This window comes from Neoarius graeffei, chromosome 19 (genome assembly GCF_027579695.1).
Source record: "Neoarius graeffei isolate fNeoGra1 chromosome 19, fNeoGra1.pri, whole genome shotgun sequence".
Taxonomy (NCBI): Eukaryota; Metazoa; Chordata; class Actinopteri; order Siluriformes; family Ariidae; genus Neoarius; species Neoarius graeffei.
This window is the reverse complement of record NC_083587.1, coordinates 20,707,181-20,729,278: the sequence shown is the minus strand read 5'-3', so window position 1 is coordinate 20,729,278 and position 22,098 is coordinate 20,707,181. Positions and strand designations below refer to the sequence as shown.

At 41.9% G+C, this 22,098-nt stretch overlaps 1 protein-coding gene across 5 annotated transcripts in view; it reads left to right on the top strand.

Moving 5' to 3' along the window:
- The first annotated feature begins 4,011 nt into the window (after positions 1-4,011).
- atp8a2 (ATPase phospholipid transporting 8A2) overlaps positions 4,012-22,098 on the top strand; it is a 133,639-nt gene continuing 115,552 nt past the window's right edge. Inside the window, exon 1 of one of the 5 annotated variants that reach the window (XM_060899835.1) lies at positions 4,012-4,136. In XM_060899835.1, the coding sequence (XP_060755818.1) occupies positions 4,058-4,136 (79 nt within the window). In that variant the 5' untranslated portion in view covers positions 4,012-4,057. Of the gene's footprint in view, positions 4,137-15,604; positions 15,629-18,478; positions 18,559-19,629; positions 19,696-19,720; positions 19,839-22,098 lie in introns of those variants that run through there. The other 4 variants (XM_060899840.1, XM_060899836.1, XM_060899839.1 and 1 more) reach the window with 4 other exon arrangements.

The following is a 22,098-nucleotide window of genomic DNA, read 5'->3' as shown; positions in this document are numbered from 1 at the left end:
TCACATGAACTGTTCGCTTCAGGTCCTTCCACAACATTTCCATTGGATTAAGGTCAGGACTTTGACTTGGCCATTCCAAAACATTAACTTTACTCTTCTTTAATCATTCTTTGGTAGAACGACTTGTGTGCTTAGGGTCGTTGTTTTGCTGCATGACCCACTTTCTCTTGAGATTCAATTCATGGACAGATGTCCTGACATTTTCCTTTAGAATTCGCTGGTATAATTCAGAATTCATTGTTCCATCAATGATGGCAAGCCATCCTGGCCCAGATGCAGCAAAACAGGCCCAAACCATGATACTACCACCACCATGTTTCACAGATAGGATAAGGTTCTTATGTTGTAATGCAGTGTTTTCCTTTCTCCAAACATAATGCTTCTCATTTAAACCAAAAAGTTCTATTTTGGTCTCATCCGTCCACAAAACATTTTTCCAATAGCCTTCTGGCTTGTCCACGTGATCTTTAGCAAACTGCAGACGAGCAGCAATGTTCTTTTTGGAGAGCAGTGGCTTTCTCCTTGCAACCCTGCCATGCACACCATTGTTGTTCAGTGTTCTCCTGATCATGGACTCATGAACATTAGCCGATGTGAGAGAGGCCTTCAGTTGCTTAGAAGTTACCCTGGGGTCCTTTATGACCTCGCTGACTTTTACACGCCTTGCTCTTGGAGTGATCTTTGTTGGTCGACCACTCCTGGTGAGGGTAACAATGGTCTTGAATTTCCTCCATTTGTACACAATCTGTCTGATTGTGGATTGGTGGAGTCCAAACTCTTTAGAGATGGTTTTGTAACCTTTTCCAGCCTGATGAGCATCAATGACATTTTTTTCTGAGGTCCTCAGAAATCTCCTTTGTTCGTGCCATGATACACTTCCACAAACATGTGTTGTGAAGATCAGACTTGGATAGATCCCTGTTCTTTAAATAAAACAGGGTGCCCACTCACACCTGATTGTCAGCCCATTGATTGAAAACACCTGACTCTCTAATTTCACCTTCAAATTAACTGCTAATCCTAGAGGTTCACATACTTTTGCCACTCACAGATATGTAATATTGGATCATTTTCCTCAATAAATAAATGACCAAGTGTAATATTTTTGTCTCATTTGTTTAACTGGGTTCTCTTTATCTACTTTTAGGACTTGTGTGAAAATCTGATGATGTTTTAGGTCATATTGATGCAGAAATAGAGAAAATTCTAAAGGGTTCACAAACTTTCAAGCACCACTGTAATTTCTCTGCCCTATTGCATGCATCCATCATTTTAAATTCGCCACTTTTTTTAAAAAAACTAACCTGTGTGTGAATATAAAGCCAGAACACAGTTATTATTTTTAATGAGTGAGTGATAGATAATCAGTTCGTTATTCTTCTTAAAGCACTTGCAGGAGGAGATTTAGGATATAAAGTGTTTTGCCTTGATCAGGCCAAACTTTTAAAATAGGTGCAATGATTAGAAAAAGAGTGGATGATTTTTAAATCCCTGTGTTTATTGCTGTTTCTGAAGTTTACCCCGTTTCACATTCAGCTCAGCTTGTTACTGATACACAAGTTTTTTGACGTTTTTTTATTTTTATGTGACATGACGTTGTCTTCCAGGTCCTTTCACACACACAAAACAAGTCCGCTGTACTCAGAATATCATCAGAGCATAGAGACAAGCATTATTATTATTATTATTATTATGATTATGCACTGAATGAAGTCATAATTTCTTTATGAAGGTGACCGATGTGAATTGGTCTCTTAAAAGACTTTTCTCGAAGTGCTTAAAGGGCATTTCATGATGATGATGATGATGAGCTCATTGATTGTGTTCTCCTCCTCCGTGCATGAACAGGGTTAAAATACGCACGCACATACACGCACTGCAGCCTTGTTTCCTTTTGAACAGACAAATCGGTACGCTTCTCAACGAACCTCTACATTATGCCTCAACGTCTCATTTAAAGGAAACAGTAGGAAAAAAGTGGTTTCCTTAATGTTTTCTTTCCAGATTTAGTGGAATATCCTTCTGTTTTGTGTGTATGTTGCAGAGAAACTGAGCGTGCGTGTGGGATATGTATGAAATTGCGAGTATGCTGGTGGTCATTCATCCAACAGTGTGACGGGGTCTTTGGCCATTAAAAATCCAGAATGATTTATTTAGTTCTTATTTAATAAGGTAAGAAATGACCTTGAGATATGAATATGTATTGTTTTAATGTGATGCTAAAACAGTTATGGATATGTATTCTGTTACTATGTAATAAAATGAGCAAATGAATTTTCTTTTCTGCTCCTTAAAATTAATGTTTGTTTTGGCCTGTTCTTGTGCTCTAGTCGCTTTCTGGAACGTTGCTTTGGGAGCCGATTTGCTCGTACCGTCACCCGTAGTGTCACTGCTGTACTGAGAAACGCACCCTAGTGAAATAGTATCAGTTCACACTGGGGGACCTTTCATTTGATGGACGCCTAACGGCGACAAACAAACTGATCAAATTAACACGGCGATCACTTTCTTCCAAATGCAGCACGTCGTCACGATACGCTTTCAGTACGGCGTTCTTCTCTGACAAACGATCCACTGTATGATTCTGTCGGCTCACGGTTCTCACTGCACATCACCTGGAGTTACTGTTTCATCGTTTAAAGGTGCAATAGTCTCAGAACAAGTGTATTATGTAGCTAAAAAACAAAAACCCAGTTTAGAAACGTGCCTTCAGGGCCGCAGTGTGTTTGTATTGGCATTGGCTAGTCAGATTGTCAGTCATTTTATAGACACGCCCCCAGCGCCCTGTCACATCCTCATAAATCATGATGAGAAGTTGTGTTTATAGAAGTGTATCTGGGCCTTGGTTAGAATGTCCTGAGTGTGCTTGAACATGACGTCATGACAGTCCTTGCTCATGGGAACTCTAGTTGAACTAATACACGTTTGGGGGCGGAGCTTTGTGTTCATGGGTGTGGGTTCAATGAGTTTTAAAACAGTCATTCAAATCTTATTAAACTCCACCCATTTATCCATTAGAGTTTTTTTTCTCCTCACAAATCTTATCTAATGCACCTTTAACTTGTGCTCAATAACCAAATAACTATTTTAAAATTAAATGTTTCAAACTAATTCTGATAAAGCTCTGGAAAGTGCTTGTAGGGGTGGAAGGTTCAGGATATTTTTTTTTTTTATTTGGTACCAATAAATCAGTCCGATCAGACATGCACTCAAAGTTCCTGAACTAAACAGTACCTTTTCTTGTCACTGGAGTGCCATCAAGTGCACACATGCTGCATCTTCAGTGCATCTTTAAAGCTCATCTTATTCCACTCCGTGCATGTACTTTAATTATTTAAATCAAAGTACACTATAATAATAAATTGTTTATAGAGCATTTCTTACACGTGGTAGCTGAAACCAAGTAATAAAAATTACATTTAAAAAGTAATGTAATAGAATGCACGTGCAGAAAGGTAAAAAAACAAATGATTTTTAAAAAATAATAATAATCGGTATAACAGGACGTGTATTTCCAAGTTTCAGGTCCACTTTCTCCCACTCGTATATCTGAGTGCATGCATAAATAAATTCGTAGATAAATATTGATTTGTATTATTTAGCTATTTATATATTCATAATGATGTGTATTAGTAAATAATGTATTATGCATGCATGGTATTTATTTAGACCTAACTGTTTAATATATATATTTTTTTAATCACATAAGGAGCCCGTGGTTGCGAAAGTTTTGAGAGCATCTCTCAAAAGCTGTTTACATTTTATTTTTGCCAGGTTTGAAATTCAAGCAGCTTTTTTAAAGCAGTGTAGAAAATAATTCGTCTGTAAAACCTGCGCGTGCTCGTGTAGTGTCTGCCACGCGGTGGGCGGAGTTACAGAGCCGACGCGGCGGCGCGCCTGTCAGGATTGAGCAGCGTGCGGGATGCGCGCTCCCGCTCTAATGCGCGCCGCCAAGCAGTGGATGACCTCACGTTTGTGACGATGCTGGATCTGTGGAAGCGCGCGGCCCGGTGTGCGGTCCGTGTGGCCCCCTGAGCTGGGCTTCTGCTCCTCGGATATGCTCTCGGTGCGCTCGGACCCCCGCAGCCGCAGGATGTACTTTAACCGGCGATCGAAGAAGATCCACAGTGAGGGAGGTAAGCGAGGCGTCTGGAGCGCGGTCATGTAGCTACTCGATCGATATTCGACCACAGCGGGTGTTCTTTATTTTGTGTTTGTGCGTGATGAGGAATGTCCCGATTGTCGGCTGCGAATTTGCGCAACGCGTCGGCGGATGAAAATGGAGGCGCGCGCGTGAGAGTGATGCGCCCCGGGGCCTGTCACCGAGCGCCACTAACAAACGGCCTATTCAACCGCATCGGAAACGGGTCCCATCGGTGTGGGAGAGCAGCGTAAACACACGGGTTGCCCCGGTGATGTCCCGGTCATTCCACTCGTCCTTGCGCCCTAAAGACGCAGCTCAGCTGCCTGCATTCAGCAGATATGACATTAGACTTCAGATCGCCTGTGTGAGTGAGTGAGGGTGTGAGTTCACTCTAGCACAAGAGATTAGATCATTAACAAGAGAATAAAGGAAAACAGAACCGATGGTGCTACACTGTACGGTACTTTTCCTGAGGGTATGGTATGATCAAAGGGACATCTTCTGTAGCTTTACTGTGTATATTTTACCCTATAAGATGCCGGTCATGGACATTTAATTATCTTTCAAAGTACAATTTGAAATGGACATCAGTGGTCCTTCAAGTCCAATTCATTCATTCATTCATTCATTCATTCATCAGTAAGCATAAGCGTTTCACACATCGGGTACAAGGCACAAGATTTGAGCGGCATGTTTTTGGACAGTTGTGGGAGGAAACCAGAAAACCCAGAAGAAAACCCAGAAGAAACCCAAGCAACCATGGGAAATCTCCATATAGACAGTAACCTGAACTCAGAATCAAACCTGGAGCTGTCAGGTGGCACCACCACCACCACCCTGGCCCAAACATGAACCTTATTTTTAAAGCTAGCAATCTAAGAGATTACATTAAGAACAATCCATAGTGAAAAGGAAGTCGAGTTTGGAAAGCTTTAGTATGTACCTAGAAAACAATTCAGGGTAAATAACTGGACCTTAAAGTGCATATTCTGGACCAATTTTGGGGTTTTTTTTATATGAAAGTATGTCCCTTTACACACTCATCCAGAAGGGTAATTTTACACAAGGCCATCTGTCTACAGCAGAAAAAAATAAAATAACAAAACGCGTCTGGAAAAATCCCAAGGGAGTCTGGAGCCAGATTCGTGACGTCACCTGCGGAAGCGCCAGCAGGCTGCGAGAGCTTTGCACGGTTTCAGTGCACAGCCTGTGTAGACCAAGCGCTCCCATTTCTCTCTCATTGTCCGGTCTTTTGGGAAACGATGAGTACTAATCCCATCAAGATTGGTGTTGCTACACCCTCCTACGATACATCTGTTAACCATTTTAATAATTACGTGATAACGTTGAAGAAATTTGCAGAAAACCACCAGGTCGTTTTCTCATAAACAAAACAGCGCTGACGTAGGATTCAGAGGGAGGCGTCCTGCACGCGACGTCACGAAAATCAATGTTTGCCGGGAAATCCAAATGCCAAGTTTTTTCAGAGGCGGACCAATTCGCCTCAAATGGCTTGGTTTCAACTGAAATTTTTCTGGTATTGCGCAAGGGAAAAAATTGCAGAGAATGCAGAATCTTATAGATATTTGACCAAAGTTTAATATAAAATAGGAGAATTACATTGATCTTGCTCCTCAATTTGCCCGTAATATGCACTTTAATGACCATGGATGCTTTACTCGAATACACACACTTTCCAAAATAAAAAAAGAACAGGCTACTAAAGATAGATAGATAGATAGATAGATAGATAGATAGATAGATAGATAGATAGATAGATAGATTGATTCACTTGCTAATGGTCTAGTGGGTGGGAGTTTGACACTAAATGAATGAATAGTGATGGACACAGCATTCTGGACAGACAGGAACAAAAGTGGAATCTTAAAAAAAAAAGTTTGACCGGCTGCACTTCCTCCATCTCTGTGATTAAAGCTAGACGGCCTTTCAGATTTTTCAAGTGTAGGTCATAAAAAGAATTTTCTCCGACACCCAATTATTTTTGTTTAGTGGACCGAAAGCTACTGAATTTGAATCACAAACTTCCAATTTTATTAGTTTTTTTTTTAACAGAACAATTGTGAATTTAGGGCCACATGGCCCTAAATTCTCCGCTATTTTTTCCTGCTTCACCATGACCCAATTCAAGATACTACGTTACACATCACGTGGTGAGCTTTCCCCGTTCACGCAAGGCAGTGTGGGATACAAATTTGAAACAGGAGAGAAAAATGGAGGACGTGAGTGTGCGAATGAAACCTGAAAGACCGACGACAGTAACGGAAAGCGAGAAGAAAAGACGTTATGTTATATACGAAAGAAAGGAAACGCAGGACCAAACTAATAAATATCGGCGGTCAGCGAGCACCTCGGTGTGATCAGCTGTTCGTTTAGCGACAGAATGATGGAACGGTCAGTGCACGCTCAAAGGTAAACCTGCGCCCACACACACACACATATGGACTTGCTCTGTCTGCTTGCCTGCGTGAAGTGAGCGATTTCATGCACATTATTTGCTCAGGAATCCCTTCAAATTAAATAACTTCCCAGCCACAGCATGGCCTGATATTTTGTGAGATATTACAGAAATAAACATACATCACAATAACCACATTTTAGAGGGAACGAAATTTCACCGATTTTATGAACTCGAAAGGCCGTCTTGCTTTAAAGCAGTAGTTTTTATCTGGACGATGATTAAATCAGTAAAAATGTGAGCATTTTCCCTGAACAATCAGCCAAATTAGATTCCTGATTGAAAGCCCAAGCAGCAGCGACTCACTCGAAAACTCCTGACCTAAGCTGTTCACCTAAAGCACTACTTTATTTCTGTTAGCTTTATCCGTAAGCACTAAAGGCAGGTCTCTTAATTAATCCTCTCAAAGTGCCACGCCCACACAGATGACTGACAGCTGCCTGTTTCTCCTTTTGTCCTGAGACAAAATCACAGAGACAGAAAAATCAGCGTAATTCGGAGCAGCAAGTGTGATAAAACGTTTTATACCAAAAGACAGATGAATTCTCAGTTCTGGTTGGTCAGAAGGTCTCATCTCATCTCATTATCTCTAGCCGCTTTATCCTGTTCTACAGGGTCGCAGGCAAGCTGGAGCCTATCCCAGCTGACTATGGGCGAAAGGCGGGGTACACCCTGGACAAGTCGCCAGGTCATCACAGGGCTGACACATAGACACAGACAACCATTCACACCTACGGTCAATTTAGAGCCACCAGTTAGCCTAACCTGCATGTCTTTGGGGGAAACCGGAGCACCCGGAGGAAACCCACGCGGACAACATGCAAACTCCGCACAGAAAGGCCCTCGCCGGCCACGGGGCTCGAACCCGGACCTTCTTGCTGTGAGGCGACAGCGCTAACCACTACACCACCGTGCTGCCCTGGTCAGAAGGTGTTGATTAATTTTCTGTAATAGCAACTCTGACAATATTTCTGGCTGTAATTCAGAATCCCAGGTTTATATGATTGCGCTCATTCTAATACGGTATTGTTTCTAGAGTTACAAATCATTTTTGTAATAACTAATAATAAACAAGTTAAAATGTTATTTAACAAAGACACGTGTGTCGTCATTAATATGGTGAATTTATGGAATTTATCTCCAGTGTAAGAGTAAGTTTTCTAACCGAGTAAAGTCTCCAGGACAGATAAGTTAAGCTTTCCAGTTTCTTGGTAACAACATAACAAGCTGCGTTTTTGTTTTTTGTTTTTTCCCTCCCCCCAAGACAAATAAAAAAGGGGGCGAGGCTGGTCAGGGTATGACCAGTGGTCATAACGTACAGTAAGTCTGTGACGTTCCACAGCATTGACAGTAACTATAAACAGATGAAAAAGTGTAATGTGCCATTCGTTACTAAATAAATAAATAAATAAATGTAATTGTTGGCAAATTGCTGTAGGGTAAGAGATATAAAACATTTTGGGACATGCTGCTATTGGAAAATAATCCACTTCAGAGTGATAACAGTAATTCTGCTTCATGTCATATCACATGACACTTGGTGATTATTTTCTCTTACAGAATGCCTTAACGTAAAGCTGAGGATCACGTACTGTATTAAAATCTCCCCTGCTTTCCCCCAAAACACTCAAATTCCTGTCTAGTGACGCTCTTACTAGAACATTTTTAAGAAACATCTCATTTACCTTAAATAAGACTTCTTAGTTTTCAACTGTTTGTCTGAATCTATGCCAAGACTTACTTCTTAATATTGCAATATCTGTACTTAGTTCCAGACGACACTTTCTTTATAATACGCTCTTCAGTAAAAGAGTTCCTCAAGGGTTCTTTGGACAGATAAGAGTTCCTGTCTTCCTACTAATGAATGACGTGTCAAAATAAAACAAAACAACAACATACTTTATTTTCAAAGCACTGATACTTTATTAGGTCTTACCCAAAGCTTCATTTTCCATGAAACCATGTGCATCTTCAGGATTTAATTAAAATTGTGAGCATACCTCTGAGCTGTAACAAGATAACGGATTAGAGCTACATCTCTAATTTATTCAGTCATTCATCTTCATTAAGTGCTTTATCCTGGTCAGGGTCATACTGGATCTTGAGCATATCCCAGGACCACGGAGTGTGAGGCGGGAATACACCCTGGATGGGGTGCCACAAGGCACCCTGCACACACACACACACACACACACATATAAAACCTAAAATAGCCAGTCCAGCTCCTGGAATGGTTTTAGGAAGTGGAAAGAAAACGAAACCTAGAACAAACCCGTGTGATTATGGTGAGAATATGTGAAACTCCACACCAGAACCCAAGCTCAGGATCAATAGATTTATAATAATCATATATGTTTAAAGACACTTTTGCAATATTAACACAGTGGATATCACTAGTTCATTTCATCTCAGTTGGGGGCACGGTGGTGTAGTGGTTAGCACTGTTGCCTCACAGCAAGGAGGTTTTGGGTTCAAGCCCAGTTGCCGATGGGGGCCTTTCTGTATGGAGTTTACATGTTCTCCTCGTGTCTGCGTGGGTTTCTTCCGGGTGCTCTGGTTTCCCCCACAGTCCAAAGACATGCAGGTTAGGCTAATTGGTGGCTCTAAATTGACCGTAGGTGTGAGTGTGAATGTTGTTTGTCTCTGTGTAAGCCCTGTGATAACCTGGCAACTTGTCCAGGGTGTACCCTGCTTCTCACCCATAGTCAGCTGGGATAAGCTCCAGCTTGCCCATGACCCTGTACAGGATAAGTGGTTATGGATGGATTTGGATGGATGGATCTCATCTCAGTCTGATTTTATTTTTATGGCTTGGAATTGAGATTCACCTCAAAGCAGCTCAACTTTGCCACTTTTCCACAAAAGGCAACCCATATGATCTATATTTTTACTTCATTTAACCTCACAGGCAGCAGTGGGTGCTAAAAACAACAAACTGACTCTTTACATGTGAATAGGATTGTATGTGGAAATAATGGAAAGGAATGGAAAAAGCATGATGAAATGCCCTCTAGGGTGCTACAATGTGCATGAAAACATAACGAAGTGCCCTCTAGGGTGCAACTACATGCAGGAAAACGTGATGACATGCCATTTAGGGTGCATGTCCAGTAGAGAATATGTACTGCAGTGCCCTTTAGGGTTCCCTACATGCAGGGAAACATGATGAAGTGCTCTATAGGATGCCACTACGTGTAGAAAAATGGAATGAAGTGCCCTCTAGGGTACTTGTCCAATAGAGAATACGTGATGCAGTGACTTCTAGGGTTCCCTGCATGCAGGGAAACATGATGAAGTGCCCTCTAGGACACCACTACTTGTAGGAAAATGGAATGATGTGCCCTCTAGGGTAGTGGCCTACATGCAGGGAAACATGATGAAGTGCCCTCTAGGATGCCACTACATGTAGGAAAATGGAATGAAGGGCCCTCTAGGGTGCTTGTCCAATAGAGAATATGTGATGCAGTGCCCTCCAGGGTTCCCTACATGCAGGGAAATATGATGAGGTGCCCTCTAGGGCACCTGTCCAGTAAAGAATATGTGATGAAGTGCCCTCTAGGGTTCCTTTCATGCAGGGAAACATGATGAAGTGCCCTCTATGGTGCCACTACATGCAGGAAAACGTGATGAAGTGCCCTCTAGGGTGCCTGTCCAGTAGAGAATATATGATGCAGTGCCCTTTAGGGTTCTCTACATACAGGGAAAAATGATGACATGCCCTCTAGGGTGCCACTACATGCATGAAAATGGAATGACATGCCCTCTAGGGTGCTTGTCCAATGGAGAATGTGTGATGCAATGCCCTTTAGGGTTCCCTACATGCAGGGAAACATTAATGAAGTGCCCTCTAGCAGGGGCAGATCCAGGAAAATGGGAAGGGGAGGCGTCAACCCAGTAAGCTCTGCAGTTTTTAAATCCCCGGAAATGCATTTTGAGCTGTCAGAAACATGTTGTAAATGAAATCTATTAAAGAAAATTACCAGATCAAAAATCTCATCTCATCTCATTATCTGTAGCCGCTTTATTCTGTTCTACAGGGTCGCAGGCAAGCTGGAGCCTATCCCAGCTGACTATGGGCGAAAGGCGGGGTACACCCTGGACAAGTCGCCAGGTCATCACAGGGCTGACACATAGACACAGACAACCATTCACACTCACATTCACACCTACGCTCAATTTAGAGTCACCAGTTAACCTAACCTGCATGTCTTTGGACTGTGGGGGAAACCGGAGCACCCGGAGGAAACCCACGCGGACACGGGGAGAACATGCAAACTCCACACAGAAAGGCCCTCGCCGGCCACGGGGCTCGAACCCGGACCTTCTTGCTGTGAGGCGACAGCGCTAACCACTACACCACCGTGCCGCCCAGATCAAAAATATATTTTAAAAGTAAGAACTAATAAAATGGTTTTGAAAGTCACTGAAAATGATATAGTCAGAGTTGCAGGTGTACCGTACATGTAGAACATAATTACAAATGATGTAAGGTAACATTTATGAAAGTTGCATTGTCATATAATGCATTACCGCATGACACACTACAGTGTCGTACACTGACCACAAAACACCTGAAATCAATACATTACTATTTTAGCAACTGCAATCTGAGCTCCTGCTCAGGACATTTAATGTACATGTACATGTTCTTTTTTCCTCATCTTTCCTCATGTTACTACTGTGTTTCTTTTCTTTTATCCCTGTCTTCCTGTCCTGTTCCCCCTCTGTAAGGACAGGTTGATGGCCAATTTCACTGGTAACAGTGACAATAAAGGGTTCATTCATTCTTTCAAGACAGTGAATATACCCAGGGAAACTGAGGGAATGTAATTGGCCACTTAAGACAGAGCTTAATACCAAGATAACGATAAACAAAGACTGCAGGAGTTGCATGTCTGTAATCCAAAGTCAGTAACTGCAATCTGAGCCCCTGAGTCTCACAGACTGTGATAACGATGATTGTGTGAGTTGAGTGTGAACAAGTCTGATAATAATAAGTCTTAGTTCCCAAGACTCAGGGGATTTCAAGCAGATTTTCTTCAGAGCCACTGCAAAAATCAACATCTCTCACAGGCCTATCCAGCCGCTGTGGTAAAAATCAAAGTGAGGCTTAGCCCAAAATGGCAGGTGTCCCATGTACATACACCAGGTATAGTGAGTACAGGGATACCCTATTAATGAATACGAACAGTAGCCGGACAGCCAACCCGTGTGTGTACGCAGTAAATCTGCTGCAGCATCTTGGCATTTTGGCTTGTGAACATGTGTGTTAACGATACCATAAACATAAAAGGATGGTGCACACCCTTTACATGTAGTCTACAGTGCAGTCTGGGAATACAGTATGTTATTATGTCGATGCATGAAGTTCCCGCGCCCTGTTAAAATCCAACAGGACTCGCCCAGCTTGCTTTTCACTGCATTTATGTCACGAGCAAAAAAAACCCTAAGGTAGGACTGACTATTAAATATAAATTTATACCATAAACTCTTCAGCTCAATCCCACATAATGATTTATTTATTTATTTATTTTTAAACCTTATTAATTAAAAACAATGGGCATATCTTGGTATCTGCAATACAATCAAGTCACAATTCCAAGTAGCCATGTACTAAAACTTTTTCTTTTTTTGGACGGGGAGGAGGGCGTGCCGGGTGTGCCCCCCCCCCTTAAATCCACACCAGTCTAGGGTGTCACTACATGCAGGAAAATGTGATGAAATGTCATCTAGTGTGCCTTTCCAGTAAAGAATATGTGATGCAGTGCCCTATAGGGTTCCCTACATGCAGGGAAACATGATTAAGTGCCTTCTAGGGTGCCTTTCCAGGAAAGAATATGTGACGCAGTGCCCTATAGGGTTCCCTACATGCAGGGAAACTGGATGAAGTGCCCTCGAGGGCAGCATTTCTGAACTGGTGGGTCACGGGCCCTTTAAGATTGGGTCGCAGACTGCTGGGAAGAAAATGATCATATTTCATATTAGTGTACAGTTTGTAATTCAATATTTGGGATAGTGTTTGTTTTATTTGTTGTCTAGGTATATTGTGCTTACTTCATATTATATCTATGCAGGGGCCCATTTTCATATTAATGTTATGTGAATGACATTAATGAGTATTAATAACATTAAATGCAAATTAATACGCATTTCTTTGTTTACTTCCATATGATAAACAATTTTAGTGTAGTGTTGGGTCACGACATGAAATTTGGGTCCTGAAGCAAAACCAGTTGAGAACCACTGGCTTATAGGGTTCCTTACATGTGAGAAAACATGATGATGTGCCCTTTAGAGAATATCCCAGTCGAGAATATGTGATGCACTGCCCAATAGGGTTCCATACTTGGCAGAAAATGAGAGGAAGCGTCATCTATGTGTAAGACAATGTCTCATCTCATTGTCTCTAGCCGCTTTATCCTGTTCTACAGGGTCGCAAGCAAGCTGGAGCCTATCCCAGCTGACTACGGGCGAAAGGCGGGGTACACCCTGGACAAGTCGCCAGGTCATCACAGGGCTGACACATAGACACAGACAACCATTCACACTCACATTCACACCTACGGTCAATTTAGAGTCACCAGTTAACCTAACCTGCATGTCTTTGGACTGTGGGGGAAACTGGAGCACCCGGAGGAAACCCATGCGGACACGGGGAGAACATGCAAACTCCACACAGAAAGGTCCTCGCCGGCCACGGGGCTCGAACCCGGACCTTCTTGCTGTGAGGCGACAGTGCTAACCACTACACCACCGTGCCGCCCTGTAAGACAATGTGTAGGTGAAAAAACTTGTTAGTACCCTCCAGATGACCCAGGTTTCTCTCCACTGCCTGTATGAGGTGCCCTTGTTTTTATTTAATTTTTTTATGCTTCTGTTATTAGTCAAGGCTCATAATATTGCCAGATTAATAATGTACTGCAATTACATGATTTGTCCACACGAGGGCAGCATTCACTACAAAATGAGCTCAGCTATCATATCACTGGAATAAAAGAAACCATTTAAATAATATAAAATCAGCTGTGAATCTCTTTATAGTACATTTGAAATAAAGCTTCTTCTCTGTATGAATTTATATATATTATATTATATACTTAAAGATTATATTCTTATATATATATATATATATATATATATATATATATATATATATATATATATATATATACTGTATACAACCCCCGATTCCAAAAAAGTTGGGACAAAGTACAAATTGTAAATAAAAACGGAATGTAATGATGTGGAAGTTTCAAAATTCCATATTTTATTCAGAATAGAACATAAATTACATATCAAATGTTTAAACTAAGACTGAGGAGACAAGTTGCTCAAGTTTAGGGATAGGAATGTTAACCCATTCTTGTCTAATGTAGGATTCTAGTTGCTCAACTGTCTTAGGTCTTTTTTGTCGTATCTTCCGTTTTATGATGCGCCAAATGTTTTCTATGGGTGAAAGATCTGGACTGCAGGCTGGCCAGTTCAGTACCCGGACCCTTCTTCTACGCAGCCATGATGCTGTAATTGATGCAGTATGTGGTTTGGCATTGTCATATTGGAAAATGCAAGGTCTTCCCTGAAAAAGACGTCGTCTGGATGGGAGCATATGTTGCTCTAGAACCTGGATATACCTTTCAGCATTGATGGTGTCTTTCCAGTTGTGTAAGCTGCCCATGCCACACGCACTAATGCAACCCCATACCATCAGAGATGCAGGCTTCTGAACTGAGCGCTGATAACAACTTGGGTCATCCTTCTCCTCTTTAGTCCGAATGACACGGCGTCCCTGATTTCCATAAAGAACTTCAAATTTTGATTCGTCTGACCACAGAACAGTTTTCCACTTTGCCACAGTCCATTTTAAATGAGCCTTGGCCCAGAGAAGATGTCTGCGCTTCTGGATCATGTTTAGATACGGCTTCTTCTTTGAACTATAGAGTTTTAGCTGGCAACGGCGGATGGCACGGTGAATTGTGTTCACAGATAATGTTCTCTGGAAATATTCCTGAGCCCATTTTGTGATTTCCAATACAGAAGCATGCCTGTATGTGATGCAGTGCCGTCTAAGGGCCCGAAGATCACGGGCACCCAGTATGGTTTTCCGGCCTTGACCCTTACGCACAGAGATTCTTCCAGATTCTCTGAATCTTTTGATGATATTATGCACTGTAGATGATGATATGTTCAAACTCTTTGCAATTTTACACTGTCGAACTCCTTTCTGATATTGCTCCACTATTTGTCGGCGCAGAATTAGGGGGATTGGTGATCCTCTTCCCATCTTTACTTCTGAGAGCCGCTGCCACTCCAAGATGCTCTTTTTATACCCAGTCATGTTAATGACCTATTGCCAATTGACCTAATGAGTTGCAATTTGGTCCTCCAGATGTTCCTTTTTTGTACCTTTAACTTTTCCAGCCTCTTATTGCCCCTGTCCCAACTTTTTTGAGATGTGCTGCTGTCATGAAATTTCAAATGAGCCAATATTTGGCATGACATTTCAAAATGTCTCACTTTCGACATTTGATATGTTGTCTATGTTCTATTGTGAATACAATATCAGTTTTTGAGATTTATAAATTATTGCATTCCGTTTTTATTTACAATTTGTACTTTGTCCCAACTTTTTTGGAATCGGGGTTGTATATCCTATTCGTAGCATGACTGCTAAATTTTCAGGTGCATTTCTTGTATGTTTTTTTTTTATGCTTCTATTACTACTAACTATTACTGAGTTTTAGGTCATATTGCTGTCGTGATGTAGGCTGTAGCACCAACACACTGCAGTAAGCAGGTACAGTTTCAGACATATTTAGTCTGGCGTTCTTGATGCCTTATCAAACAGATAAGCTCAAATCCCAAAACACAAACACTGGAGCATTCTCTAAAGCCACAGTGCAGGGTTTAGTGCATGTTCCTGCTCTGCACATCAGGTTTAACTACGAAACTTATGATCAAGTTGACAGACAAGACCGAGTTTCACTCCAGAAAAGGTTCCTCGGGAAACTGTGAGTAGGCAAAGATTTACATTTTGGATTTGTTTTTATTTATTTGCACACGTGTGTGTGTGTGTGTGTGTGTGTGTTAATGTATGTATATGCTCACTACATAGGGTATACCTTGATGGCATTGTTGATTCCATTTGAGATTCGGCCACTGACTACTTACAGTATGGACTCCGAAATGGCGGAACAGAAAAGAACTCATCCTCTTGTCAAATCTCGACAGTGCCGCAGCCATCTGTGGGCAGGAGACCCGGCTGTGCTGGGTGTCCTGTATGCAGAAGAGGGCAGATAGTACTTTTCTCCAAGTGATCTGACACGTATTAGCTTTCATGCCACCGATAGAGGAGCAATTCCTGGTACCAAATGGTGGAGAAAATGGGGGGAAGAGGGGGAAATACAGCACCAGTCAAAAGTTTGTACACCCCTACTCTACTCCTTCATAGGTTTTTTTGTATTTTCTACATTGTAGAACAATACTGACATCAAAACTATGAAATAGCATACAAATGTATATAATTATCTCATCTCATTTCATTATCTGTAGCCACTTTATCCTGTTCTACAGGGTCGCAGGCAAGCTGGAGCCTATCCCAGCTGACTACGGGCGAGAGGCGGGGTACACCCTGGACAAGTCGCCAGGTCATCACAGGGCTGACACATAGACACAGACAACCATTCACACTCACATTCACACCTACGCTCAATTTAGAGTCACCAGTTAACCTAACCTGCATGTCTTTGGACTGTGGTGGAAACCGGAGCACCCGGAGGAAACCCACGCGGACACGGGGAGAACATGCAAACTCCGCACAGAAAGGCCCTCACTGGCCATGGGGCTCGAACCCAGGACCTGCTTGCTGTGCGGCAACAGCACTAACCACTACACCACCTGTCTGTATAGAATTATGTGGTAAACAAAAAAGTTTTAAAAAAGCAAAATGTTTGATATTTTAGATTTTTCAAAGTAGCCCCCGTTTACCTTGATGACACTTTGCACACTATTGGCGTTATCTTAACCAGCTTCATGAGGTCGTCACCTGGAATGCTTTTCAATTAACAAGTGTGCCTCGTCAAAAGTTAATTAGTTGACAAGTTTCTTTCCTTCTTAATGTGTGTACGATGAAACAGTAAATAATAATTAGTATAAATATGCAGGTGATTATAGAAAATCGCACGTGCTGATTATCGAGAAATAGTCCGAATTTCTCGATAATCACCTCGAGCGACTCGTCAAAATGGCGGCCGATTGCTTCGTCACCATAAGTGAGGAAGAATTACAGATTATAACAGAAAATCCTGTTCCTAAAAGCACTAAAGATGCTCCGAAATTTGGTCTAAAACTTCAAAGGTAAGGTGGGATTGGGATTTATTTTATCGATTTCAAAACAAAGTATTTAATGTGACTCGGCGTAGATAAGTGACACGAGTCTGCGCCGCGCTTTTATTACATTTGCATGCTGCTTTTGAAGAATGAAATAAATAATTTTTTTCATGTTTTTTTAATAATCACCTGTGTTTTTATACTAAAACAATTTCGGCAGGGTGGCATGGTGGTGTAGTGGTTAGCCCTGTCGCCTCACAGCAAGAAGGTCCGGGTTCGAGCCCCGTGGCCGGCGAGGGCCTTTCTGTGTGGAGTTTGCATGTTCTCCCCGTGTCCGCGTGGGTTTCCTCCGGGTGCTCCGGTTTCCCCCACAGTCCAAAGACATGCAGGTTAGGTTAACTGGTGACTCTAAATTGAGCGTAGGTGTGAATGTGAGTGTGAATGGTTGTCTGTGTCTATGTGTCAGCCCTGTGATGACCTGGCGACTTGTCCAGGGTGTACCCCGCCTTTCGCCCGTAGTCAGCTGGGATAGGCTCCAGCTTGCCTGCGACCCTGTAGGACAGGATAAAGCGGCTAGAGATGATGAGATGACAATTTCGGCAGCAAGAAAACAAAGTAGCTCTTTGGAACGTTGTTTTCGGGCGGCATGGTGGTGTAGTGGTTAGCACGGTTGCCTCACAGCAAGAAGGTCCGGGTTCGAACCCAGCAGCCGGTGAGGGCCTTCCTGTGCGGAGTTTGCATGTTCTCCCCGTGTCTGCATGGGTTTCCTCCGGGTGCTCCAGTTTCCCCCACAGTCCAAAGACATGCAGTTAAGTTGACGTGGGGCGGCCTTGGGCTGAAGTGCCCTTGAGCAAGGTACCGAACCCCTGACTGCTCCCCAGGCGCTGTAGTGTGGCTGCCCACTGCTCTGGGTGTGTGCGTGTGTTCACTGCTTCAGATGGGTTAAATGCAGAGGATGAATTTCACTGTGCTTGAAGTGTGCATGTGACAAAAAAAGGTTTCTTCTTAATAATTGTTAAATAATAAAACTCCAGTAAATAGCCATATTCCATCCACAACTGCAGTAATCCATATTATGTCAAGAACTGAACAACTCCGTAAATAGAAACGACAGAATATCATGCCTTTAAGACGTGACGTGTCTTTTAGTTAATAAAAATAAAGCAAGAGCACTGAATTAGAAGGCATGTCCAAACTTGTGATTAGTACTGTAAAATTTGGTACTTACACACATAATTTTAAAATACTGCATGTGAAAATAAATACAGTTAATGACTTGCAGTAAATCTTTTCATGACATGAAAATATTGATCATTCATCCAAAAACTTTACGAAGCACATTTTCACATGATGGACCTTTGTAGAACGTGTGCATAAATGTTGTGAAAAACCAAATAATACCAAATCAATTGAAAGCTCTTTTTATATTAAACCAGTAGAACAGCATGTTTTGCCAGTGGCTTGACTGACTTGCTGTGTCTTGTGTGTTTCCTCATGTGGGCTCTTCCAGAGCAGTTAGTGTTGACTTCTCTTAGCCAGGAGTCCTCCTGCCAGCAGGACCAGCCAATGAGCTCCAACATGCGCTCCCGTCTGGCAGACAGGTTCGAGAAAAGTGAGTCCCTTTCTCACGCTGGTTACTGCTCCGACACCTGTCCTTCCCATTCGCTTCCCTTGTAGGTGCATGACGGTGCTTGCTTTTTTTTCTTTTCTTTTTTTTTTAACTGTAGAACCATTTCTTTACTACATTGCTGCACTTCATGGAAAAGCTTTTTTCTAACCAGTCAGGCATTATCACCTTATGTGACCTGCACATCAGCAGCATGCACTAAAGAAAGCAATAATGTGCATGATGAAAAAGTGTATGCTTGCGTAGATTAGAAATCAAGGCTCTAGCTGGGGGTGAGAGTTAGTTGCATGGTGTCTGGTGCATGAAGGCCTAAAGATGGTGACTTGGTGGCCATGGATTCATCTGCGTGTTGCAGGATTAGCCCAGGTTAAGATTAGACATGGTGAAGTTGCCGAGGTGACAGGAAGAGGATTACAAGGCCTTTTCACTTTGTCTGTAAGAAGCGTTAATTCCTTGTGCACCCTTTCCATCTTTATCCGTCCACGAAATACTCTTCAGTAAGATCTTCCAGGTCTGTGGGGTGCCAGAGATCTGTTTGGAAACAGGGATAGTATGCCACAGCGACGGGTGACCCGGACCAGGCGGAGCTCCATAGGTACTGACTTAATGGGTGGCCACTAGGTGGTGGGTTTATAGCCAGGGAACAGGATATGAACCATATTTGCACTCTGGTTTCTGAAGATCATGCCTGTACTTATGCTTCGCTGCTTTTATCTGTAAGCAGAGCTGCTTCAACTTCAACTGTTAGTGCTTTTCAGTTCCTGTCTTTTTGTCCATGTTGCTTGTCGAATCTTTAAATCACCTCTGAGAATGGCACAACTACTGACAGACTAATTACTAGCGCTGCGTAACTGCGATGATGTGGTATTGCAGAGTGGCATTACACAGGCACTGCCCCAATAAATAATGCATGTCAGCATCATTTATTATTCAAAAGCAGGTCCTTTTTTTGTTTGCTTGTTTTTTAGTAATGTAAGTTGGGCTGGGGGCCAAGTCATGACCTGATTCTGACCTGCAGACCTGACACAGTGCAATAAAGCACAAGTGTGCAGCGGAGGGTATGTTCGGTGTGTGCCACCCACTGTCGGAAACACTCCGGGATTGATCTTGGTGTGATATCAGGTAGCGACACGTTGCTGTTACTCTTGCTTGGGTTATTCAGGGAGTTCCCACGCAGGGTTTATGTTTCTCAGTGTTCTTGTCCTTTTCCTGTAAGAAAACATTCCAGACATATTAAGGCTTTTTTTTTTCCCAGACATACAAGGGTAAGTCAAATGAAAACCTCTTCTTCTTTTTTTGTGTTGTTTATTGTAAATAAGTGCATTGGGTTTAAAGTCACAGTAGAGTAGCTGCTACTGAGAACAATGGACCAGTATTACACTTTGTAACATTGTGCTGTTTCTCTGATTTACATCACACTTTAAAGCTTTCCATACGGCTCACCCTTGTATATTTGGTTTTCTGAAAAGGGAAAATGTGAAGTTTATTGTGTGTTGCAGTTATTGAGATGTGGCTAATAAAATCTCGGTTGCATGTTTTTAAGTAGCAGGGTGCAATATCACTTCGGTTCGGACTATAGGCGATGATAGATTCTCTTTCGATGGTACCAAAATGCATTATTGCTCCCATTAGTGACTTTTTTTTAAAGCAATGTTCACATTCTGAGATTTTGCTCCAAATCGTCTAATACAACCAGAACTTGTGTGTTGGATATTTTCGTTCGGCTGCTAGTGAGTCTGAAATCGAAGGCCAAGGAATTCTTTCATGATGTTGCGATTTTTGCTTGTGACAAAATTTATCGCTGCTATTAGGAGGTTTTATTAGAACATTTCAGTGCTGTGAAATTTTAGATTGTTCCACGTGTTCTGTGATTTTTCCTTCAAGATCTGCACAAGAACTGGATTTACGAAAATAATTGTGTTCAGAAAAAAAGAAAAGAAATACCAACAATTTTCACTTTAATCTTAAAACATGTTTTTATGATATTAAACTCTTTTCATATCAGTTTTCCTAAAGCTATCAGGCATGTTCATGCTTTTGTTTTCCGTTAGCTAGCTCTTAGTGGATATGAACTAACAAAACATTTGTATGTTTTTTTTTTAACTTAACAACAAATGTGAGGGAATCAAACTAGCAACCTTTTGGTCCCAAACCTGCTTCTCTAGCCTTTAGACCATGGCTTATCAGCATGCTAGGGTTAGCTAGCTAGCAATCTAGTAACTAGCTAGTAGCAAGATAAGTTAACCAGCTAATACTGGTAGACACTTAGTATCAAATACTTAAGCTACGCTACACAAATAACATTAACTTTTTTTAATGAATTCATAGGATGTTACAGTTCCACTTAAATTACAAACCTAAGCTAGCTAGCTAATTTAAAGGTTACATGATGGATTGTCTTAAAATATTATATTGCTCATATTTTAGATTTGCATCATAGCTGAGATTTTGATCCAAAATCAGAACTTGTATGTAGATTGTTCGCAAAAAAAAAGATGCAGCTTTTGAATATTTGTCCTGAGCATCACAATAACCCATGGGAAAATGTCAAGCATGTCCATATCCTTAGAAATGGTACGGCTCGTTCTGTTTGCATGTAAAATTTACGTAGTTTTCTGAAATGTCAGAAACCTATAATCGATAAATAAAACTTAGAATATATAATACTACTAGAGCTTGTAATTAAACACACAGTACTGTGCAAAAGTCTTAGGCACATGTAAAGAAATGCTGTAGATCAAAAATGGCTTAAAAATAATGAAATAAAATGTTTCAACATTAAAAAAATACAGTAAGCAGTGAGCCATAATCAATGAAACAAAGCCAATATTTGGTGTGAGACGACCCTTTGCTTTAAAAAAATATTAGTAGTCTGAGGTCCAGTGAGTGCAGTTTTATGTGGAAATGAGCTGTAGGTTTTACTGAGCATCTTACAGAACCAGCCAAAGTTCTTCTGGACACTTTGACTGTCACACTCATCTCATCTCATCTCTAGCCGCTTTATCCTGTTCTACAGGGTCGCAGGCGAGCTGGAGCCTATCCCAGCTGACTACGGGCGAAAGGCGGGGTACACCCTGGACAAGTCGCCAGGTCATCACAGGGCTGACACATAGACACAGACAACCATTCACACTCACATTCACACCTACGCTCAATTTAGAGTCACCAGTTAACCTAACCTGCATGTCTTTGGACTGTGGGGGAAACCGGAGCACCCGGAGGAAACCCATGCGGACACGGGGAGAACATGCAAACTCCACACAGAAAGGCCCTCGCCGGCCACGGGGCTCGAACCCGGACCTTCTTGCTGTGAGACGACAGCGCTAACCACTACACCACCGTGCCGCCCACTGTCACACTCGCTTCTTCATTTTGCACCAAAACCCAGTAGGCTTCAATATGCTTTCTTTTTTAATCTGAAAAGTCATCTCTTATGTAATATGCTGCTCAGATACAAACTTTTTTCTGTAACACTTAATTTTGTGCTGGAAAACGAACGTTTGGACTCTAAAATGTTTTTGTAAT